Source organism: Mauremys mutica, chromosome 6 (genome assembly GCF_020497125.1).
Source record: "Mauremys mutica isolate MM-2020 ecotype Southern chromosome 6, ASM2049712v1, whole genome shotgun sequence".
NCBI lineage: Eukaryota > Metazoa > Chordata > Testudines > Geoemydidae > Mauremys > Mauremys mutica.
The window spans coordinates 21,502,381-21,525,036 of NC_059077.1; the positions used below are offsets into that span (position 1 = coordinate 21,502,381).

At 46.8% G+C, this 22,656-nt stretch overlaps 1 protein-coding gene across 1 annotated transcript; it reads left to right on the plus strand.

Moving 5' to 3' along the window:
• Window positions 1-6,366: 6,366 nt before the first annotated feature.
• On the plus strand, window positions 6,367-11,016 carry PMAIP1 (phorbol-12-myristate-13-acetate-induced protein 1). Its single transcript, XM_045022354.1, has 2 exons — window positions 6,367-6,581; window positions 7,760-11,016. Exons 1-2 carry the CDS (start codon window positions 6,527-6,529, stop codon window positions 7,870-7,872), a joined length of 168 nt encoding a protein of 55 aa, XP_044878289.1. The 5' UTR covers window positions 6,367-6,526; the 3' UTR covers window positions 7,873-11,016.
• Window positions 11,017-22,656: the final 11,640 nt, after the last annotated feature.

Here is a 22,656-nt window from a genome sequence, read left to right on the forward strand (position 1 = left end):
TAAGTATTTCCCGTTGTCCTTGTCTGGTGTGCACCCGCTACAGGTCCTGTCAGCAACGGTGGCTAAACATACATATAGGTACTCAGGATACAGCAGTTTTAATAGTAACAATTATCATCCAGAATTCATGAGTTTGTACAGACACTTTCCCAAATGGTCACTGTGACAGGTCTGGCAATTTCCTGGCCAATTACATTTACATTAAATTACATTTAAGTGTTTTAGGAGTTCATTGTATTAAAAGGGCAAATGTGAATGCATTACTGTGGGATTGTGTATCACTTCTTTAAGGGGAAGTGCTATGAGCTTCAAAGGACTATTTGAAACAATGCAGTAGACAGGATAGAACTTTTAGTGGAGTGGGTTTCCTAGGAAATACTTGGGAGGAGTAGAATGCAAATTACCCACCTCTGGACCCATCCTTTCAAAGCTGTGCCCTGAGGAGAAACTCTTTGCTGATTACCTGTGACATGAGGCAGCAGGTTTAAAACAAATAAAAGGAAGTTCTTCTTCACACAGCGCACAGTCAACTTGTGGAACTCCTTACCTGAGGAGGTTGTGAAGGCTAGGACTATAACAGCATTTAAAAGAGAACTGGATAAATTCATGGAGGTTAAGTCCATTAATGGCTGTTAGCCAGGATGGGTAAGGAATGGTGTCCCTAGCCTCTGTTTGTCAGAGGATGGAGATGGATGGCAGGAGAGAGATCACTTGATCATTGCCTGTTAGGTTCACTCCATCTGGGGCACCTGGCATTAGCCACTGTTGGTAGACAGATACTGGGCTAGATGGACCTTTGGTCTGACCCGGTACGGCCGTTCTTATGAGGATCAGAGGCCCAAACTGGATAAGAGTGACTCACAGATTTGGAGGGCAGGAGGAGGGTGCTTGTTTTCAGCTAACAGCTTTTATGAATTTATCCCCACAGTAAAATTCCTGTGTGGCTTTGAAGGACTGTTCAGCAGCCAGTGCCCTTGTTGGAGTCAGGGCCGGCTCCAGGCTGGTGCTTGGGGCGGCAATCTACAAGGGGTGGCAGTCCCTGTGTTTTCACCGCCCCAAGCAGCCCGCTGAATTGCCGCCAGACAGCGGGGGCAGTCCATGTGCCTTTAGGGTGGCAGGCGTGTTTCCGCAGTGGCAGCAATTAGGCGGCAGCTTCTATGTTTAGCTGTCCGTGGCGGCTTCAGCTAAACATAGAAGCTGCCACTGAATTGCCGCTGCCATGGAAACGCACCTGCCGCCCTAAGGGCACACGGACTGCCCCCACCGCCCGCAGCGGCAATTCTGCGCGCTGCTTGGGGCAGCGAAAACTGTAGAGCTGGCCCTGGTTGGAGTAGCGGGATGATCTCTGGTAATTTTTTTAGCATGCATTTAGATTCTTTTGTTGGTTTAAATGGGTCTTCTCTGTAAAGCTTTTATCTGAAGAATAAATGTGCTTGCTTTGAAATAACTGTGTGGTAAACTTAACTGCGAGCAATTACACCGTTCATAGCCTCCATGGAGAAAAGCAAAACAGACCTGCTTCGGCACTCTGACTTTGCTGGGCTATTCATGGTATAGGCAGGGGACTGTGCAGCCTGGAAATACAGCATTCAGGAGGGAGAGAGATAGAGGTGTCCACCAAGAGAGGTGAGGGCTGAGGAGCCGGAAACCAGTGGCTGCCATTGCTGGACCACGGGGGGGAGGGGGGGCGGAATACAGGTGCTGTTGCCCTTAATACACCATGCCACTTAATACACTTGCACCCTGGCTCCTTCTCTCCTGCCCACTCTTCTTGCATGATCTGTTAGCTGTCTGACTTTTGTGGCAGATGGCAAAAATGCAGCTACATCATGGTGGGAATGGGATGGATCCGAAATTCCTTCTTTTCCCTGCTGTCTAATCCCATAACAACTTTCTCTGAAGTTTGGCCTCCTGTGCACAGCTAGGGAGAGTGTAGGGGGTTAGTACACTGTGCTATATCACCAAAATGCCAGGAGGAACATAATTATTTACAGAGGAACCACTGTTCTTCACCCAAACTGCACTATCACTTTGAAATACAGACCCAGGCATTGGTGTGCAGGTTTGCTTTTTTTAAGCTTCAGACAATAACAACACTTACACAATCAGCAAACGGACACGTCATCTATTCTGAGGTGCCACTAAGTTGATGATCAGGTTTGCCAGCTCCTAAAACTTGATTTCCCTGTCTGCTGTGAAGAACTAGTCTCTTGTGATAAGAGGAGTCAGAAATTTCAAAGGGCATCCCCCTTTAAATGAGATTCTCTAGAAACGAAAGCATGGCGCAACCATTGCACTCTATTAGTTGATGCAAGTGTGTTCCCGGTGTTAATGATTGAAGTGTGGGAGGTACTTATTGCTGCATAAAGTATTGCAAAGTGACAGCGAAGTTTGGCAATAGGAATGGCAAACAGCTGTGAAACCTACTAAGAGAACAAAAAGAATATTCCTTTATCTGCTCAAATGCTGCTTAGTTAGTAGCTCCTTATTGGTCACAAGATAAAATAAAAATTAGATCTAAAAAACAAGCACAAATCTGTCAAACAAAAATCATCTTACCCTGAATGGAACTTTTATATCCTGTCCACTAGGGACTTTGCTCTTTACAATCTACTTCAGGGATAGGCAACCTATGGCTCATGTGCCAAAGGCAGCACGCAGTCTGATTTTCACTGGCACTCACACTGCTAGGGTCCGGGCCACTGGTCCGGTGGGCTCTGCATTTTAATTTAATTTTAAATGAAGCTTCTGAAACATTTTAAAAACTTTATTTACTTTACATACAACAATAGTTTAGTTATATATTATAGACGTATAGAAAGAGACCTTCTAAAAACGTTAAAATATATTACTGGCACATAAAACCCTACATTAGAGTGAATAAATGAAGACTCGGCACACCACTTCTGAAAGGTTGCCGACCTCTGATCTACTTCATGTTGAAGGTGCTCACATACTCTGGTGATGGGTGGCATTATAAACCAGACAGATCGCCACAGAGGTCAATAAGGATCAAAACAAAAGCAGCCCTTTAAATTCAAAACAGGTGGCCCACTGTGGACGTCTGGTGTTGGGGCTCGGCCCTCTCAGGCGCAGCTGGGGCCCAGGGTGCCTCACTACAGACAGCAAGTAGGTCAGGGTCCAGACCCTTCAGCAAGGGTTGAGCAAACAAATAGTCTATAAGCAAAACCTCCTCAGGCCAGGGAGAGGGGGAGTCTGCCACCCATGGAAGGGTGGCAGGGGGGACGCAGGCCCTCCCACTCCACTGCGTCCCAGCCCGGGGCCCTAACAGCGGCAGGCAGTCTGCTGCTGGGTCATTGGGGATCTTGACCGCAACACACTGACATTGGTTCGGGGTCCCCTGGAGCCAGACTAGTGTTGGCTACCCCCGGGCCACTTCCAATCTCCCCCCTCTGGGTACCTGTATCTCACCAGCATCCTCCGGTGGGTCCCAGACCATGGGTTCTTCAGGATACCGGGCAGGGGGGAGTGCAGGCAACTCCTCAGGATACCGGGCACAGGGAAGCTCAGGCCGGGCGGGAGCTCGGCTACCAGCGTCCGTTCTCTTCGGCGACCAGCCTCCAAGTGAGCGCCGGGGCTGGGCTTTTATACTTCCTGTTCCGCCCCTTGACTTCCAAGGGGCGGGAACTGGCGGTGGTGGCTCCGCCCACTTTGGCGGCGTCTGAGGCTCGGCTCTCTCAGGCGCAGCTGGGACCCAGGGCGCCTCACTACACCCACCCCAGTTGAATTTCAAGTTTTAATAGGATTACAAAAGACCCTTCTAATTATAAGCCTTGGGCCACCCTAAACAATCCCTCTGCCTACGCAGTGTTTGCACCCTTCCTTATGTTAGGGAAATAAACCTGTCCCTGCTTATTGGTGAATACAGTCTTATCAACAATCAGCAAACTTCTGTGGGGAGGGGGAGGTGAGAGTGGGTGCAGGGTGACCATCCCTCACTCCCAGGGTTGTTACTGGTCAGGATTTTAGACAAGTCTCCACTGAGCCATAGGCTGGGGTAATGGCTAAAACACCTGCTAGCACACCATGGTTCCAATTGGACATGGTCTGCCCCCTTGAAGCATGGTTACTCTCCCACCTCCCTGTGTATATGCTGCTGTGGGCCTCCTAACATTGTACAGAGGCAGAAAGGTGCATTACACAACACGTTCACATGAGCTGTGCTGCCCTAGGCCAGCAAGATGGGTTAGGGATCCCCCGGGGGTGGGGGGAGGCCTCAACTCCACTCCTTCCTTCCCCCACTCAGTGCAGTAAGGACAAGATTTTTCCCAGTGTGTTTCAAAAGCCATCTGGCGCTGTTAGAAAATCGAAAGTGTTGCTGAGATTAAGCTTTAATGGGTGAAAACCTAACCCCACTGACATCAATGGGAGCTTTGCCATTTACTTCATTAGGGCCAGGACTTCACCCACTGCATGCAGTATATATAATAGGTTAACATGCCTCTGAATTGAGCCAATACAAATGGCCTGATAGCCAAGCATTTTCAGTCGCCACTAATATAGTCAGCATCTCCAGGCATTTGGTACCAGAGGCTGTGATTACATGGAGAGAATTATTATTTCTCATCAACCACCATAGACACGTCTGGCATTTCTCTCCGATTAGCAATTGCTTTGAGGGGTGTTGCTGTCATTTTCTCTGTCAATGTCCTTCAGTGACAAGTCTGCTTTTTGTTGGTTTTTTTGGTATGTCAAATTGTTCACACTGCTCCTGTGTCAGTCTGGGTCACTTTCTGCTAGGCATTTACCCTAAAAACAACTGTTTGGTGTACACACCTCCACTCCAGTGAATAACTTTCCTGGTGCAATGATTATAGAGAAAGCAAAGCAGGGACTCACGCACAGTGCTGTCCTAAAATCATATGAGAATGAAAGGGTCATACTGTGACTTTATGGCCTCAGAGCCGATTACTCATGGAACATTCACTAATTTTACAGATTTCAAAACATCAGGGTGATTAAGAAATAAAAACTACTGTATCATCTCATCAAGTACACAGCTAGCCCAAAATGGTCACATAGATTGTGAGAATGGCTAAGGAATACAAAATCTAGCACATTTCAAGTGTGAGCTGCACATTTCTTTGGACACAGTCTGTGGTACTACAGTTTCCTACAAAAATTCTGGAGGGCCCAGAAGTGGTAACGCCTGTCTAATCTAGTCAAATATGTGCAGTACCCTCTCTCCTCTATGTCTTTTTGGCCCAGCTAGATCCAGCTAGTGGACCCTTGTGCCTATATGCAGCCCTGATTAAATCAATGGGGCTCTGTGCAAATGCAGTGTTCCAACCAGGTGGTCCATCCAGCAGCAGGATCGAGGGCCCTTACGTTGTAAGGTATTTGTGGCAGGGCCTCCCTTATATCTCTGTGATTAGCATAGTGTCGCTTTAATAACAAGTAAATAATAATGTAGTGCTCCTGGATCATTGATCAGCTGACTTTAGGTCCTGCTGAAATAGGATACATGCGCAAACATGGTCCTTTAAGTATCCCTCATTCCTCCCTCTGCTCTAACCCCGGATTGGAAGTTAGCCTATGTCTGGTCATCCTAGTCAGGCACATAATACATGGCCACTCAGCATAAACCTGCACTCAGGGCTCAACATGTTTCAATTTATTATATTCACCCCCTTATTAAAACTCAGAGCACACCTAGCTCTCCCAGCGACATCATTAAACCACCCCCCTATAAGTGGCTGGAGCGCATCTCCCATTGACATGGCACTGTCCATACTGGCACGTCTGTTGGTGTAGAGCTTATGCTGCTGGGAGGGACTCACACCCCCTGAGCAATATAAGTGATATTGACAGAAGTGCTAGTGCCTAAACTATGCCTCTGGGCCAGGTCCTATTGAGATGCGCTGAGCACCACTCAAGATGTGGGCCTGTATCTGGGAAACATTCTGCAACCTGAGCCAAAACGGTGCCCAGGGCCCCTGCTCAGATACCCTGGCCCTAGCAATGCCTAACATGGGCTGGAACAGGGCTTGGCGGCGCGGGGCCCGCGGCTGCAGCTTTGAAAACACGGAGGGGCGCTCTGCTCCCGCCAGCTCCAGCCCTGCGGGTGCCTATGGCACAGGCACCCTGGCGTGCTAGGACTCAAAGCAGCAGCAACCAGCGCCCAGCCGCTGAGCTCCAGCTGGGGGCGGGGCTGGCCGCCGGTTCGCGCTCTGCCTCGGGCAAGTCCAGACCTGCCGGGTCCAGGCAGCAGCCACGTGCCCGGGCGCTGCACTGACTTGTGGAAGCCCGCCAGGCATCCTCGCCGCTGATTGGCCGCAGGCCCGGGAGGGATTCCCTTTTCCTTTCCCTACCTCACCGGCGGCTAGGAAATCCCCGCCAGCCCGCGCCGCCCTTTATCGCGCAGCAGCGAGCCGCGGGCAGCCACAGCCGGGTAGGCGGGCGAGAGGAGAGCGTCGCTCGGCACCGTCCTGCGCCTGACACTGTCCCCAGGCAGCCTGGGCTGAGCTCCCCGCGGCTGCAGACCGGCGGCGGCAAACGAGGCGAAATGATGCCGGGAAAGCCCCTGCGCAAGGGTGCGCAGCAGAGCCCGGCTCCCGCAGGTACGTCCCGTCCCCCCCAGAGCCGGGCTGGCCCCGAGCGCCCTTAGAAACGCGCCGGAGTTAGATGATCGCTGGGATGGAGTAGTCCCGGGGTTGCGGGGCGTTAGTCAGTTTCACCTTCTTGTGTTAGCAGGCTGCGTTGGCAGCGAGAGCGGTTTTGCTTTCTGTTCTTGTGTGAGCGAGATACGTTTCTGTTCTGAATGGGGCAAGGTTTCCCTCTTGCCTGGGGGAAGATTAAGAAACAGGATTTTTTTTAACTTCTAAATGAGGGTGTTAGCAAGAAGGAAGGACAGAATAATGGCTTGTCCTGATTAAGACGTGTTATTACGAGATGCTCCATGCAGCCTACAGTAATACTGGTGGTTCAGAGCTTTGCCATCTGAGGTTTGAACCCGTCTGAAACATGTTTTAGCGGTGATCACTAGAGCTGGGTCCGAGGCACCAAATTCGGATCTCACTTTGAACCACCGCCCAGTTCAGGGAACATTTGGATCCAAGGTTGTGGTTTCTAAGTTCCGACTCCCTCAAAAAACTTGGACCTTTGGATCGGGGGGATTTAGTTTAGGATCATTTCTAATGACCGCTCCATAAATACTGACTGCGAGCTCGATTCTGGTCTCTCGGTTGTTTAACTTTATCGCCTTCACTGACGGAACTGGATTGTGGCAAATTTGTTAGTCTCTAAGGTGCCACAAGGACTCCTCCTTGTTTTTGCTGATACAGACTAACAGGGCTACTGCTCTGAAATCTGTCACTCAGAGAACAGAATCCCGCGTTTTCTGAAATACCCGAGAAGGCTGTTTAACTATACAATCTAGCGAGATCAAAGTAGTCATTCTTTGTGGCTTGTCGTTTGATCAGTGCTAACTTTAAAAAAATTTTCAAAAAATATGACTACCACTTAGGGTAATATGGGATTGCTTTCCCCAGTCCAAACAAGCACCTAGAGCTAGTAAAAACTGCTTTTTAAAGGTTTCTAGATTTTTTATTTTATAAAAATTAAATTTCTGTTACCAGCTCTGTAAGCAACTATACACCTTTACAAATCTCTTACCTCTTGGGGTAAAATGTTTATTGAACTTATAGACATGTATGATTATATAAGAGCTATCCACTATAGACAAGAAAGTGTATGGAATTCACAAAGCTGACGACGGGTTTTCCTTTGTGTTTTACAGCACAGGAAGCTGTGACGCAGTGCTCCTTGCAACTACGCAAAATAGGAGATATATGCAACCTGCAGCAGAAGATTCTTAATGTTATTACAAAACTGTTCTGCCCAGGAACGTGAAAACTCTTTGGGAGATGTCAAACAGAAAAGGAAGGAAGAAAACAATGGTTTTGGAAAATATGGTCTTTACAAGCTTGTAATAAGTGACTTGAATGAGATGAGGAGATGGAATGAGCTCTATGCATTACTTACTGCTGTCTAGTCCCACTGAAAGACAGCTGTTGAAATATGATTTATCTGGAGAGCTGGACATATGTATTGGCTGGTGGATGTCCATATGGGGGAAAAATTACAATGAACCATTCCAAAGATTGACCTGTGGAGTGACTTGGAAGAGCAAGGAACCTGGGGTTCTCATCTGACAAGTGTTTCAATGTTCTGGTTCATGAGTTGCAGCTAGTTCTATGTCACTTTGAGCAACAGAGAGAAGATGCCAGTTACCTCCAAACATTGGATTGGAATGTACAATGAAAACCAGTTTCTAAGTTCTTGATTGATTTTGTTTTCTAAAATGTAGACTCTATAGTATAAATTCTGGTGTGGAACATTTCCTTTTTTGTTTTCTTGTGTTTGTTTTTTTGGTTGTAGCACATTTACTGTCAGTGATTTTACTTGTTATGCAGATGTTTCTCTAAGGAATAACATTGTAATTCTATTAATTATGAGATTCCTGTAAGGATCTAGGATGTGTATATGTGTATGAAGAGAGTATTTCATGGAACTTAAAGAGATGACTTATGGCTTATGCACCAGAAATAGTGCAGATGACTATTCAAAGAATGCATTAAAACAGATTAACGGAAGCACAGTAGCTTCTGGTGATTAAGAAAGTACTTCATAGAGGCAGTACTCTAAGAATAAGAAATATGAATAAGAAAAATGCATCCATTAAAGCATGTATTACATAGCAAAACAAGATTATTGATAGGTGTGTGAGTTTGGGGGAGATTCCTTCACAGCATCAAAAGGAATATTCAAACAGAATAAGCTACTGGTGTGTTTTAATTTTATTAAGAAGTAATGAAGCTACTCTCAAAACAAACAGAAAGTTAAAGTAAAATGGAATCAGTGGTTTTCTGGAGGAAAAACATGAATTATTTTTCAAAGACAGTAACTGCTTAGATTAAGAGATATGTCAGTAAAACTGGATGTTACAATTGTTACAGGAAAGTAATGTATTGCTTCTAAATGAAAGCTGAGCTGTTGACTGGAAATAAAGGATAAGAAAAGAAAACAGCTTTTCTTTGGTGTCAACCTCTTTTTTGTTTGTAATGATGAAGATGCAGTTATTTTGTCCAATGGATGTAATATGATAGTGAGATGCTTGTCCTGTTCTTACTGAAAAGCTACATTGGGCCTGGCTTGGAGGAGAGACTTGTTCTGCACTTCAGCCCATTAGAAAGCAACTTTTCTGTTTGTATATTATAAAAGCCCCTTGAATCAAACACAAGAGACAGTGCAACTACCATGTCTAAGCCAAATTAATCAGTGTCTTAAAATGGGCTAAATTATACAATGGGATGTCAACTAGTAGGAAAATAGATGTAAGTGACAAAATAATGTAACTTGCCTGGGTTTGGTATTCAGAGGGTGTGCAAAGTAAGTGTCAGTTGCAGGCTGAAGGAAGATGTAGGAAGAAAATTAACTTGAATTCACACTCTCTTGCTTCTACTACACTTTCCTCTTGCATGTAAATTACATCTGTCTTACATACCTTCTGAATGCCAGATCAGTGCACATTATACCATTTCACTGCTTGCATCCATTTTGGGCTCCCTTGCCCTTCGTGTACAATTAATTCCACACTAAGTCAACAATAACTTTGAGCCAGGGGTTCCCAAACTTCATTCGCGTCTTGTTCAGTGTAAGCCCCTTGCGGGCCGTGAGACACGTTATTTACCTGAGCGTCCGCAGGTACAGCTGCTCGCAACTCCCAGTGGCCGCGGTTCGCTGTTCCCGGCCAATGGGAGCTGTGGGCCACCACTTACCCTGAACAAGCCGCAAACGAAGTTTGGGAACCCCTGATTTGAGCCTATGATCTTGTACAAATCTGATTTCTTTCATGAGGTTTTCATTGTAAAGCTCTTTTCAGTACCCCAGGACCAAGTATCCAGTTATCTGATTTGCTGACACTGATTTCATTTGGTATAGTCTCAGATGCTTTTGGTTTTTGTTTGTTTGTTTTTTAATGTATAAAGGGCCCAGTCCAGGTCCCAGCAAAGGAACTTTTGCATTGGCTTGAATGAGAGCAGGAGAAGGCCCAACCATAGCAAGGTTTCCTCTTCCTGTGACCTATCCGATATTGTGTTCTCAGTGAGAATGTAGCATTTCAGGATGGTGTTGTTTTATCCACAGTGCCACAAGTGAATGTAATAAATGTGAACTTGTCCCCCTAAGGATCATGTCTCATTCAGAAGCACCTTTTCAGGTATTAAAGGGTGACTGTCATTTTCATTTCTGTTATGCCAAATTTTAGCTTCCTGAATAACTCCATGAGACTAAGCAAAGTTTGATCTAACAGCCACTGTATTCAATAGAAAGACTTCCAGTGGTTTCCATGGAGTTGGATCACAGTCTTAGGTGAAACTCCAGTGAGATCAATAATAGTTATGTCAGACTAAGAATCTCAAGAAAATTTAGTATTAAGGAACTGTGTTGTTGCTAAAATACACCCAAATTAAGGTGTTCAGCTCAATGCATGCAGCCTACAGTTAATTAGGATGCTAGCCAGGGTTTCAACTGGCCCGTCAGTAATTCCAAGCTGTAAGCAGCAAAAATAATAGCATAAAGCTGTGGGAATGAACTATGTAAATGTCAGAGGGACATTTCAGCTAGGAAGTGCAGCACTTTATTGTATAGATTTCTAAGGGCAATGTTTATTTTTCATGGAATGTTTTTATGTTGCTAAATTCCATAGTGTGTTTATTTGGTGATTGTTTAATGTTACGTCAGTCGAACTGTTTACAGTGAATTCAAAAGAAGAATTAGTTCAAAGTGACTAATATCTGTATCAGTTTGATTATGTGTTCTGTGGGTACAGATTCCTTGCATTACTTTTCAAAATGATGTGCCAGATGACTGTATCAACATGAGATTGTTTTTCTCAAGGCATTTTTTTGGGTTAGGGACAGATGTTTTGTTATATGTCCCAATAAAGTGTGTCTGTTGTTATTTCATTAAGATAATAAACAATGTGTTTGCAAGCAAATTATTCTTTGTTGTAAAATCTGTTTTCTGAGGATTCTGAATGAAAGGTCATATGCCAATTCCTTCTGAATTATTAGGAGTTTAAGGTCACACACTCAGTCATTAGATACTTACCAGGAGACTTGCAGTGATATAGTGGATTTTATTTATGATCCCTTGGATATGAGTTATAACTATGATCACCAGAATTCAAAATGAGAAAGCAGGACACCTATTTTCATATTGGTTAGTGAATATTTGCACTACTACCCTTTGCTGAGTGAAAGCAGAATTGCTCAGCTGTGTGTCAGAAGCCCTATACTTAGCTTCTCCTTTAGCTCAAGCGAGAGGGGTTTGTTCATTATGAGCAAGAGGCTCTATTTATCTAGCATCTAGTAATCTGCGTATCAAAGTACTAGTGAATGATACAAAGCATAATCATCCCACAAATAACCCCATGAAGTTCCTGGAGGTCATGACGGGCAACCTTGTGACAACAGTGAAGTCTAAGAAGGATATAGTTCTGTCATGTGTCTTGGGTGCATAGGGAATGAACATGGGAGGGGTTTGACAAGTGGGAAGAGGTTCAGGTTTGGGTTTTTCCACAAGTCATGAAAGGGTTTAGATGCTGAGTAAGGATGTCAGATTAATGGTTCTTGTCATGGAGGGGAGGGGTGGTGCAGCTATAGCCTAGCAAAAGGATACTACAAAGCTACTCCCGCTATTCTCCCATATAGGGTGACCAGAGACCAAGTGTGAAAAATCAGGACAGAGGGTGCGGGGTAATAGGAGCCAATATAAGTAAAGTCCCAAATATCAGGACTGTCCCTACAAAATCGGGACATCTGGTCACCCTACTCCCATAAGCCCTGAATCCAGGAGTCTCTCTCTACCGGGGTCGGGGTGGGGGTGTGGGTTGGGTAATCAGTTTATTCTTTATTTAAATGTAAAGGCTTCTCATTGCCAAGGCCTTGGCAAACTCCTTCTCTCCAGGTTTGGAAGCTGCAGTGGCAATTGGACCATTGTGCGCACACGCGCATGTGTTCAATGCAAGGCAGGACTAAAAGAGATCCCCCCCCCCCTCCAACTGCTGCCAGTTTTGGGAGGCTGGAGTCTTGAGGTGGGAGTGGGTCACCATCCCACCCCAATGAGAAACCACCCAGCGCTTTGGTTAACTCAGCCTGAGAAAGCAGCAACGTGCCCATTCAGGAGAGGGAGGTAGGATGCTCCCTAACTCCAGTCTAGCCCCAAGAGCTAGGGTCAGGTAGCACTGTGACTATTTACACATTCTTACAGGAGGCAATTTACAATACTAGGCCAAATCCCCTCTTTTGAGGTCATCCACAGAACACCCACACACACGGCTGCCCAGAGGATTCAAGGGGCCTGGGGCAAAGCAATTTCGAGGGCCCCTTCCATAAAAAAAAGTTGCAATACTATAGAATACTGTATTCTCATGGGGGTCCCTGCAAGGCCCAGGGCAAATTGTCCCACTTGCCCCCCCCCCGGCCCCCCGGGCTGCCCTGGGAAAAATAAACATTTAAAAACCTTCCGCATCTTGGCACAAACCCAGTTTTGAGAAAACTTCTTTTCAAGTCACCTTTACAAGGTATCACTGGTTCTCATTATCAGCTAGTGCTAAAAACACTAAAGCTCATTAAAAGGGTTGGACAAATATTTTCCGTCAAAACTTTTTTTGGATTGAAAACTAGGGGTTTTTAAAAAGCAGAAAAAAAAATCACAAACAGTGTCTGCTTTCCTTCAAAATTTGTTGTGTTTTTTTTCATTGAGAAGCTGAAATTAGTCTGCCAAAACCTGAACATGGTTTGGGGTTTCAGAAGTGTGTGGCCAAATATTTGCTGCTTGCTGTGTTTGTTTAAAGAAACAATAACAAAATTCTGCGTAAAAAAAATCCAAAACTTTTGAACCACGTCAAAAGTTGAACCAAAATCATCCAGTCAGAGATTTTTCCAGGTTTCTGATACTCTGCTGGCTTCCTTGACTCATATCTGTCTCCATAACTTTGGGTTGATTTAGGTTAGAACATAAGAATGGCCATACTGGGTCAGATCAAAGGTCCATCCAGCCCAGTATCCTGTCTACTGACAATGGCCAATGCCAAGTGCCCCAGAGGGAGTGAACATAACAGGTAATGACCAAGTGGTATCTCTCCTGCCATCCATCTCCACCCTCTGACAAACAGAGGCTAGGGGCACCATTCCTTACCCATCCTGGCTAATAGCCATTAATGGACTTAACCTCCATTAATTTATGTTTCCTAGGGTCCATAGGGTCCCTCACAAACTGGAAACGGTTACTGTGGGTTTGTCTTTAGTATAACATATACATTCTCCATGAACTGAGCATTTGAGCTTGTTCCAGAATTTGGGATGAGTCTCTGTTGTGAAAACTGAAATGCTCAAAATAGCACATGCATGTGAATGGACACAGGGTGCTAAAATTAAATTAACCCAGGGGTTCTCAAACTGGGGGCCAGGACTCCTCATAGGGTCACAAGGTTATTACTGGGGGTTGTGAGATGTCAGCCTCCACCTCAAACCCTGCTTTGCCTCCAGCATTTATAATAGTGTTAAATATATTTTTAAACGTGTTTTTAATTTATAAGTGTGGGGGGGTCACACTCAGAGGTTTGCTATGTGAAAGCGGTCACCAGTACAAAAGTTTGAGAACCACTGAATTAACCCCTCTGGAGCCTTGGGGAATGCAGGGGAGGGGGGTCTCCCTTGGTAAGTTGGGAAGGAGGTAGGTGGTGTAGGATATTGCGTTTCTCATGTGATCCCTCCCCCATGGCTCTCTTGGTTCTATCACTGTTAATCTAAAGTGGCTAATTTTAATGAAGCTACCCTCCCCTGACATCAATCTCCCTATGGCACTGAAATTAAATGTAGACTATAATTTGGCATTTGAGAAGTGAAAGGGGATGGTAGCCCTAAGGGAAAAGATAAGAGCTTGGCTCTTTGTGTTAAATAGCTGTCTGCAAGCCTCAAACTGCTGAATGAGCTTTAGGGTAGGGAAGGCTGTGCCTCCCCAAACAGCCTGGCCCTGCCCCCTATCTGACTCCCACCCACTTCCTGCCCCCTGACTGCCCCCCTCAGAATCCCCGACCCATCCTGCTCCTTGTCCCCTCACCACCACCCCCGAGACACCCCCCAACCACCACCCCAGGACCCCACCCCCACCAACCTCCCTGCTCCCTGACCCCTATCTACCCCCCGGGCCGAGTCCTGACAGACCCCTGGAATGCACACAATTCAATCCCCCGTTCCTCATCCCCTGACCACCCAGAATGTCTGCCCCCTCCCTGTCCCAGGACTCCCTGCCCCTTATCCAACCCCCCCGGTCCCAGCCCCGGCCCCCTTACCATGACGCTTACCCCCTGTCCCGGAGCCTCAGCACGCCATGTCCAGGAGCACTGCACATGGACAGCACTGCAGCGGCGTGGCTCCAGCAGGTCCTGAGCTCCCGCCGCAGCTTGCAGCCCCGTCCTCTTACCACGTGGCTCCGAGCAGGAGGAGCTCAGGCCCTGCAGGAGCCACGCTGCTTTAGTTCTGTCAAGGGCCGCTCCTGGATGCAGTGCGCTGAGGCGTCGGGGGATGGAGGAAGGTGGGGGCAGGGTCAGGGGGATGCCTCAGACATTCTCATGGGGGCCTCTGTGGGGCCTGAGGCAAATTGTCCCACTTGCCCCCCTCCCTCTGGGCGGCCCTGCCTCCACACACACACACAACCTAGTACAGTTCTGTTCTGACTATTAGAAGAGGGGCAACTAATTTTTGCCAGTGCCTTAAGTATCTTGAGTAATGCACAATCAGAGTTTTATAGCAGCATGTCAAGGGTTATACAACAGTCACCAATTCCCGCCTCTAAGGGATAGAAAAACCTCACCACATACTACAGATATTTGCATCAAAGGAGCATGGGACTCTGACTCATCCACAACAATCTAACCTGAAAAGGTGAAACACACACAAACAGAGACAAACACGAGCAGCACTACCTGCACAGCCCCAGGTCTCTTTTAATTAGACACAGAACAATAGACACCTGCCAGACCAACACGTGCAGGGCTTTCACACTCAACTTTAGGCTGCTCACGTGAAAACCAGACTGGCCTGCTCCGGCACCTGGAGTCACATGTACTATCTCCTAAATGCTCTGCTAGACACCAGCTCTCCAAATGATTTTAGCCAACTGGAAAGACCCGCCTCATGTTGTGGTAACTATTCTTAGTATGTGTTAATTTACGGGAATCCTTTGTCTCTCATTAGCACCATGAGTCCTGGAGGTGTGGCAAGAGCAAGGAGGAGAAGATAGTGGTACAAGCAGGGCCGGCGCTTGCATTAGGCGATCCTAGGCGGTCGCCTAGGGCACCAGGATTCGGGGGGTGGCATTTTGTGCGCTCCCCACAGGGCACACAGGAGCTTCCGGGGGTTCCGCTCCCGTCGCGCCGCCGAAGAAGGACCTTCTGCCAACATGCCGCGGAAAACAGTGGCAGGCAATTGAGCAGCTCAGTGACTACTGCTGTCGCCTGCGGCATTTTGGCAGAGGGTCCTTCTTCAGCAGCGCGATGGGAGTGGAACCGGAAGCTCCCGTGCACCCCGTGGGGACCACACAAAATGCCGCCCCCTGAATTCTGCCTAGGGCGCCAGAAACCCTGGCGCCGCTCCTGGGTACAAGCAATGTGAAGCAGGACTGGCTGGCGCACATGGTGAGGTATATTATCATGTGCAATGTTGTTTGTAAACGGGATGTGCTATTCAATGGTCTGACTATTTTTTCATGGGTGATTGGGATAAGCTTAGAGCCTTAACCCACTGTCAGAAACAAGGAAGTGTCTTTGTTCTAAAACAGTGGTTTTCAATCTGTGGTCCGCAGACCTGGGGGCCCGCAGACCAGGACCGTCTCTAGCGTTTTGCCGCCCCAAGCACAACAACAACAAAAAGCAGCGATCGTGACCGGCGGCAGGTCCTTCGCTCTGAGAAGGAGTGACGGCCCCGCCGCCAAATTGCCACCGAACGGCCGGATATGCCGCCCCCCTCTTCATCGGCCACCCCAGGCACCTACTTGCTACTCTGTCGAAGACTATGTCTAAGGTGTGGTCACTCTAAGGCCTTTTTGCAGTAAGGAGCAGCAGCGGCGGCCATTAGCTAAAAGTGGGGAGTCACGTCCCATCAAAACTGTACAAAACAACAGAATATCTGGTTGTTAAGAAAGCACCCACAGTGACCAGATCAACACACAGACCTTAAGATGTTTAAATAAAAACTTTGCAAGAAAACACTCTGTCCGGCAGAACCACTTACCAGCAGTTTCAGCTGGGAAATCTATACTTCCCTTTTGTTTTACCTTCAGCTGTTTCTGTCTGGTCTTTAACTGTTTCTGTCTGTTGGGTAACTGGTTTACCAACATTTGAATTGACTCTTGTATGTGTAATGTGGTAGGATTAGTTAAAATATTGTTTTGTAATACTTTGGTAAAAATGATTGGTTAAGGTACAGATAACCAGGACCTAACTTGAAATATAAAACTGGGGTCCAAAAGGAAGTTCTTTGGAACCTAACTCTGGGACACAAGATTAAAGCAGCCAGAACTCAATGACTTCCATGACCACACCACACAGAAGCCAGAGCCCTGGATGATCCAATCCTGACTGGCCATCAGGAGAAGCTCGTCTGCCTTATTGGGAGTTGTGAGCATTGTATGCTTAGTGAGCATATTCTGTTGCTTAATTGTTAATAAATGTAAGTTAAGGATATTACTGTGTAAAGGCTTTTCACTGGGACAAGCACCCACCAACCCGCAGAGGAACACTGAACCCTGGGTACAGGGAGGGTAGGGGGTGGAGCCCTAAATTGTGCAGGTAACAAAAGGGTCCACAAAAGGTTGTCATTACCATAGAACAGTGGTTTGCAACCTGTGGACAGCAGATGCCTGGGGATCTGCAGACTAAGATTTCCAAAAGGGTCTGCATCTCCATTCAACATTTTTAAGGGTCCACAAACGAGAAAAGGTTGAAAACCACTGTTCTAAAATATACTGTTATGCCCCTTGGATGATACAACAGGAAGCCAGCTCTAAGAAGAAGAGAGTAGAGGTCAATTCTGCCACCTTCTCCTGTTCTCACAATGTATCAGTCTGAAAATAGTTCATCTGCCAGCCAATTAGAAATAGAGCCATGAACTCTTTCAAGAGGTTATGGAAAAACCTTACTAACTCCATGAACCCAGCAGTAGAAGTTGTACTAGAAAACAAGTTGCGTTTGCAATAACCTTTTTGCCATATTTATGCCTCATGAAATTATTGCAACATTATTATTAGTTATATTACCATAGTGCCTAAGAGCCCCGCTCACAGACCGGGACCCCACGGTGCTAGGTGCTGTACAAACACAGACCAGACAGACAGCCTTGCCCAAAGGACTTGAACAATCTAAGCATAATACAACAGGCAACAGAGGGATACAGACGGATTGATGGGGAAAAACAAAAAGAATGAGAAAATATTGGTTATCTTGATCAGCAATGGTCTCAGCACACCAGCAACCTAGACATTGTCACGTTTTTTGTAGGCATAATGGCAAAGGAGAGTTTTGAGGGGGCTTTGAAGGTGGGTCATGAGGTAGCTCTGTGGATGTTTATGGGGCACTCCTCCCAAGTGTGAGGGGCAGCATGGAAGAAAGCACAAAGGTGCTTATTGGAACATGTAACAATTGGGTGGCTGGGGCTGGCATCATGGGCTGATCAGAAGTGAGCATCACCAGCTCACTAGCAAAAGAAAGATGATAGGTAGGATGAGGATTGACAGTGCATGGCCCTTAAAGTGAAGACAAGCAGCTTACATTTGATGTAATAGGGAAGGCAGAGCCAGCGGAAGGATGCTAAGAGGGGGTGAAGAACAGACCTGGAAAATGCTTTTTGCAGTAGCATTCTGGAGGGCTATGAGCAGGGCAATGGTGCATTTGGCAAGGCCAGAGAGATGCATGTTACAGTAATCAAGATGACTAGAGCCTGGATGAGAGTTTTGGCTGTTTAGATGGATGGAAAAGTTGGCAAGAAAGAATTGGCAAGATTTAGACATAGCCTGGATGAGACAACTTAGAGGCAGGTCCAAGTCAAAGATGCTACTCAAGTTGTAGGCCTGGTGACGGGCAAGGTGGTGGGGGGTGTCCATAATGATTGAGAAAGAAGGTTGTGGAAGACCTTGTGATGAGAGGGGAGGGTTAGGAACAGAACAGCAGCTCTACTAGGTCACACCAAAGGTCCATCTAGTCCAGTATCCTGTCTTCTGACAGTGGCCAATGCCAGGTGCCCCAGAGGGAATGAACAGAACAGGTAATCTTCAAGTGATTCATCCCCAATCGCCCATTCCCAGCTTCTGGCAAAAAGAGGCTAGGGACACCATCCCTGTCCATCCTGGCTAATAGCCATTAATGGACCCTATCCTCCATGAATTTATCTAATTCCTTTTTTACCTTGTTTTAGTCTTGGCCTTCACAAAGAGATCCATTTTGGTCATGTTTCACTTGAGCTTAAAGCTAGACATCCACGAGGAAAAGTCAAAGAGACAGGCAGTTATAATGATATAGTGATCAGCTGCCTTCAGTGACTCCTAACTCAAGTGCTCATGCCTCAGGTGGGCAAGCATGGAATCGAATGTCCATTGATGTGTCCATTCAATATAGACTGCATGCAGGAATTAGCCCTTTTACAACATAAGACACCAAAATGCTAACACAATACTCTTGGAATCACTGTCCCCCCATTCCTTTTCATTATCTCTGATTCCTGATGCGTTTCCAGTTTCATTGCATTCTTAAATAGTCATATACCTACTGTATTGTTTAAGACTATATCCACAGTGAATCTGCCATACCAGTTCCTTGCTAAATGTACATGAGAGAGATGTAACATTTAGCAGAGCTGCTTTGGCCTTTGTAACTTAGCCTGTTGTACAGTATTAGTCCTCAGTGAAAACAGTGCAGCTTACACCAGTGTGACTGGGGCAATCTGTAGCATTTAAAAATAAGTTTATTAATATAGTGCCACTTGTATGCGTGGTGATTGGCAGAGAAATAAAAGTGCCTGAACCTTTCCCTGTTAACTTCCTGTCATGGGCGCTGATGTACCAAAGAATTTAAGCACGTGCCTAATGCCATTGGACTCAAAGAGCCTACACATAAGCGTGCATTAACTTTCAGCCCAAGTGCTTTGGTGGATTAGAACCTAAAGGTCTGTGGTTTAGTTCTGAATGTCATAGCCCAGTGCCAGGGAATGCCTGGAGGCTTCTAGCAGCCTGAACACTCCCAAGAGCGCTGGGAGAATGTATGTCAAAACATCCTTCGTCAGGATTCAGCCTCCCTGCTTTAGCTCTGGACTAGAAGTCAGTGCACAAGAATCTAGCCAAGAAATTTATATGGCCCGTCACCATAGAATCGGAGCACTCACAATCCTTCAGTGTATCTGCACAGCTCTCCTGTGTGGCAGGGCAATGCTATTATCCCCCTCTTACAGATGGGGAATTGAGGCAGAGAGATTAAGTGACTTGCCCAAGGTCACCCAGGAAGTCTGTGGTGGAGCTAGGGAGCTAGGTCCCACTTTGTACCATAGCCATTGGATCTGCCTTCCTCTCCATTGTCATTGTCACACACGCCACCTACTTTGGGGAGTTTAGTGACACTGACATTCACCACCCCCGCCCCTTTTGTGTTGCACGTGTGCTAGCTCTGAGTTTGTAGCTGGCTTTTGCTCTGGTGTGTAAGAGAAGGCAAGGGGGGGAAGGGCTTCTGTCCCTTTCACACTGACACAAGACCTCCCATCCAGGCTAACACTTACAAGTATATGGAGATATACCTATCTCATAGAACTGGAAAGGACCCTGAAAGGTCATTGAGTCCAGCCCCCTGCCTTCACTAGGCAGGACCAAATACTGATTTTGCCCCAGATTCCTAAGTGACCCCCTCAAGGGCTGAACTCACAATCCTGGGTTTAGCAGGCCCATGCTCAAGCCACTAAGCTATCCCTCCCCACCTCTGCCTTCAGTAACACCAGTGTGAAGCCAGAGTAACCCCATGCCCCTCTAGGCCTAAATGGGATCTATTCTCTTAAGAGACAGAGCAACTCCTCAGTAACAACTCTATGAGCAAAACTCAGAGGTCTGAATCAGAGTCCTCCCCTCCCCACACCCATATCAGCAACTAAGGAAAACAGCATTTCACTAAATAATTATGTTTTCCCTTGATCAGCTGCTTAGACAGTGAATCAAGATGTTGTCACTTGCCACCAGATGGAAAATACCCTGAGGGAACAATGGTTTCAGATACCTTTGTACCGAGCAAACCTAATATCAGAATGATTCACCCTCACACTTCAGGGTAAGTCCAGGCCACGCAGAGGAAAACAGTAAACAGGGAAGTGTAAGGGTTTTGCTTTTATTATTACGCCACTTACGAAATACTCAGAGAAGCATCCATCTGTTAGAGCGTTAGCTAGCACAGGGATGAGTGATTAGATAGATAGATAGATATGCAGTGTAGTTGTAGCCATGTCAGTCTCAGAATATTAAAGAGACCAGGTGGGTGAGAAGCTCTTTTATTGTCCGTTGGTGAGAGAGACAAGTTTCTGAGCCACAGAAGAAAAGCTCTGTGCCACTTGAAACTGGTCTCTCTCATTATCAGAAGTTAGTCCAATAAAAGATATGACCTCACCTGCCTCATCTCTCAGATAGATGGCTAGACAGACAGACAGACAGCTTTATTTCAGAATGGAACATGTAGTTGAACTGAAGAGCTCTTTTTTAACATCGAAGAAAAGAGCCATTTTATGAACGTTTTTTAAAATCCCTTAAAATAATTGTAACAACCATTTAGGAACTTATTTGACCAGTGTAAGTGTTTGGAGAAGCACAAGGCTAATGAGAGGCTACCAAGCTTCTTGCCTGGCTTGCTCAGGCTTGGGAGGTTAAACACTAAGGGTAGTTTGAGAAGTTGGCCGAAATGGGTTCCTCAATAATGTCACAGCTATTCCATGCTTTGGCTTGCCTGGTAGACATCCCTCCCCAGAAGAGGTATCGACAGTCTCAGTAAATAGGGATCTCAGAGGACCACGACTTTCCCCACACAGGAATGGCAGGGTCTGGGAGTCCCAGACAGCGACAGGAATTGCAAGCAGTGCAAGGACTATCCATTATATGAATGAGTCAGGTTCTAGGACTATCCATTATATGAATGAGTCAGACTCAGGGAGAGCATGGTGGTGTCGGGCTTGTGTTTTGCAGATGGCTTTTGGCAGCAGCTGGTAGGAGCCACCTTTGGGTGGATGGGGAGAAGAAAAGGCACCAATCTTGTGGGCCAGGGATTTCAAGGTGCGGGGAGAAGTTGTTGTTCTTCTGGGCTGGGACTTTTTAAAGGGCAACAAAGTGCCACTAATGGCTGTTGGTTCCAGGCAGCCTGGTTTCCTGTGTGTCATGTACCCTTTGAGCCAGAGCTCACCAGCAGAGCTCACTTCCCAATTTACATTCCATGTTGACATTCTTTTGTCACTGGAATACACCAGGCACTGCAGACGACCTGCTGTCTCTCATCTCTTTCCCCTCATACCTCTTCCCCTTTTCCCTTTCTTCCTTCTCAGACACTCAGGTGTCTAGGCCAAAGGTTGGGCTGGAGGGTCCTACACTTGGAGGAGGGCAGGTCTCCCTGTGGAGAGAGGTAGGAGAAGAAATGAGAGGAGAAAAAGAGGGTGAGGTCATCTCACCACAGTGCCTCGCTAATACCCTGGGATCAACACGGCTACCCTAACACTGCGAACAAACTGTGAGAAGACAGGTTGATGGATGAACATATGGGGCGAAGTCATGGGAGAGAACGGAAGGGCTCAGGGGTCTGGGTGGGCGTGTACTCGGCAGCCAGCTCATGCTGCCGCTGCCTGTGCTACCATGGCAACACGACTCCTTTTAGCACACTCGTTCATTGAGAGCTAGCACAAGTACACCTACAAGAGCGGGGACTCACCCCGCAGCGCCAAGTGAGCAGATAAAGCCTTAGTAGCCAGAAAGTGGCTCTTCCTTCCTTCCAAACCAAGGGAGTGGGGGTGGGGGAGGTAAAGTTCATGGCAGTTGCTGGCAATGGCAGGGGAGATTCAGAGGCCAAAGCGGGAGGAGAGTGTGGTGCGGAGTAGGAGATAAGACCATGACATGAGGCTCCTCACTCCTCTCTTCCCCAGGAGGAGGGAAGGGTGATGGGAGTGCTGGAGAACAGGGAACCACAGAATGACTGTAGCCCTCACAATGGCCCTTGTGTCTTGTGATCTGGCTCTGAACTGCAGTAGGATTCAGCAAAACGATAGGGACTTTCCTGCTCACTGCTCACGTGCTGTTTGGGAACTAGCAACCAGCTGAAATGCAATGGCTGTTGCTGTACCGTCACTTCCTCATACACGTGCCGCAGCCTGCCACCGTTTCACTCTTTTACACAGAGCAAAATGGGGTGTGGTCTGCAGATTTACAAAGAAAAACAAATCTCAGGCCAAAACATCATCTTCCAGCGGAGCCCTCTCCAGACAGAGCGGGAGATTCACAGTCTGAAAAAGGACAGGCTTGTCTTTGCTCACAATCTTTGCTGCTTCTCATTCCTTGTATGGTTCCTGC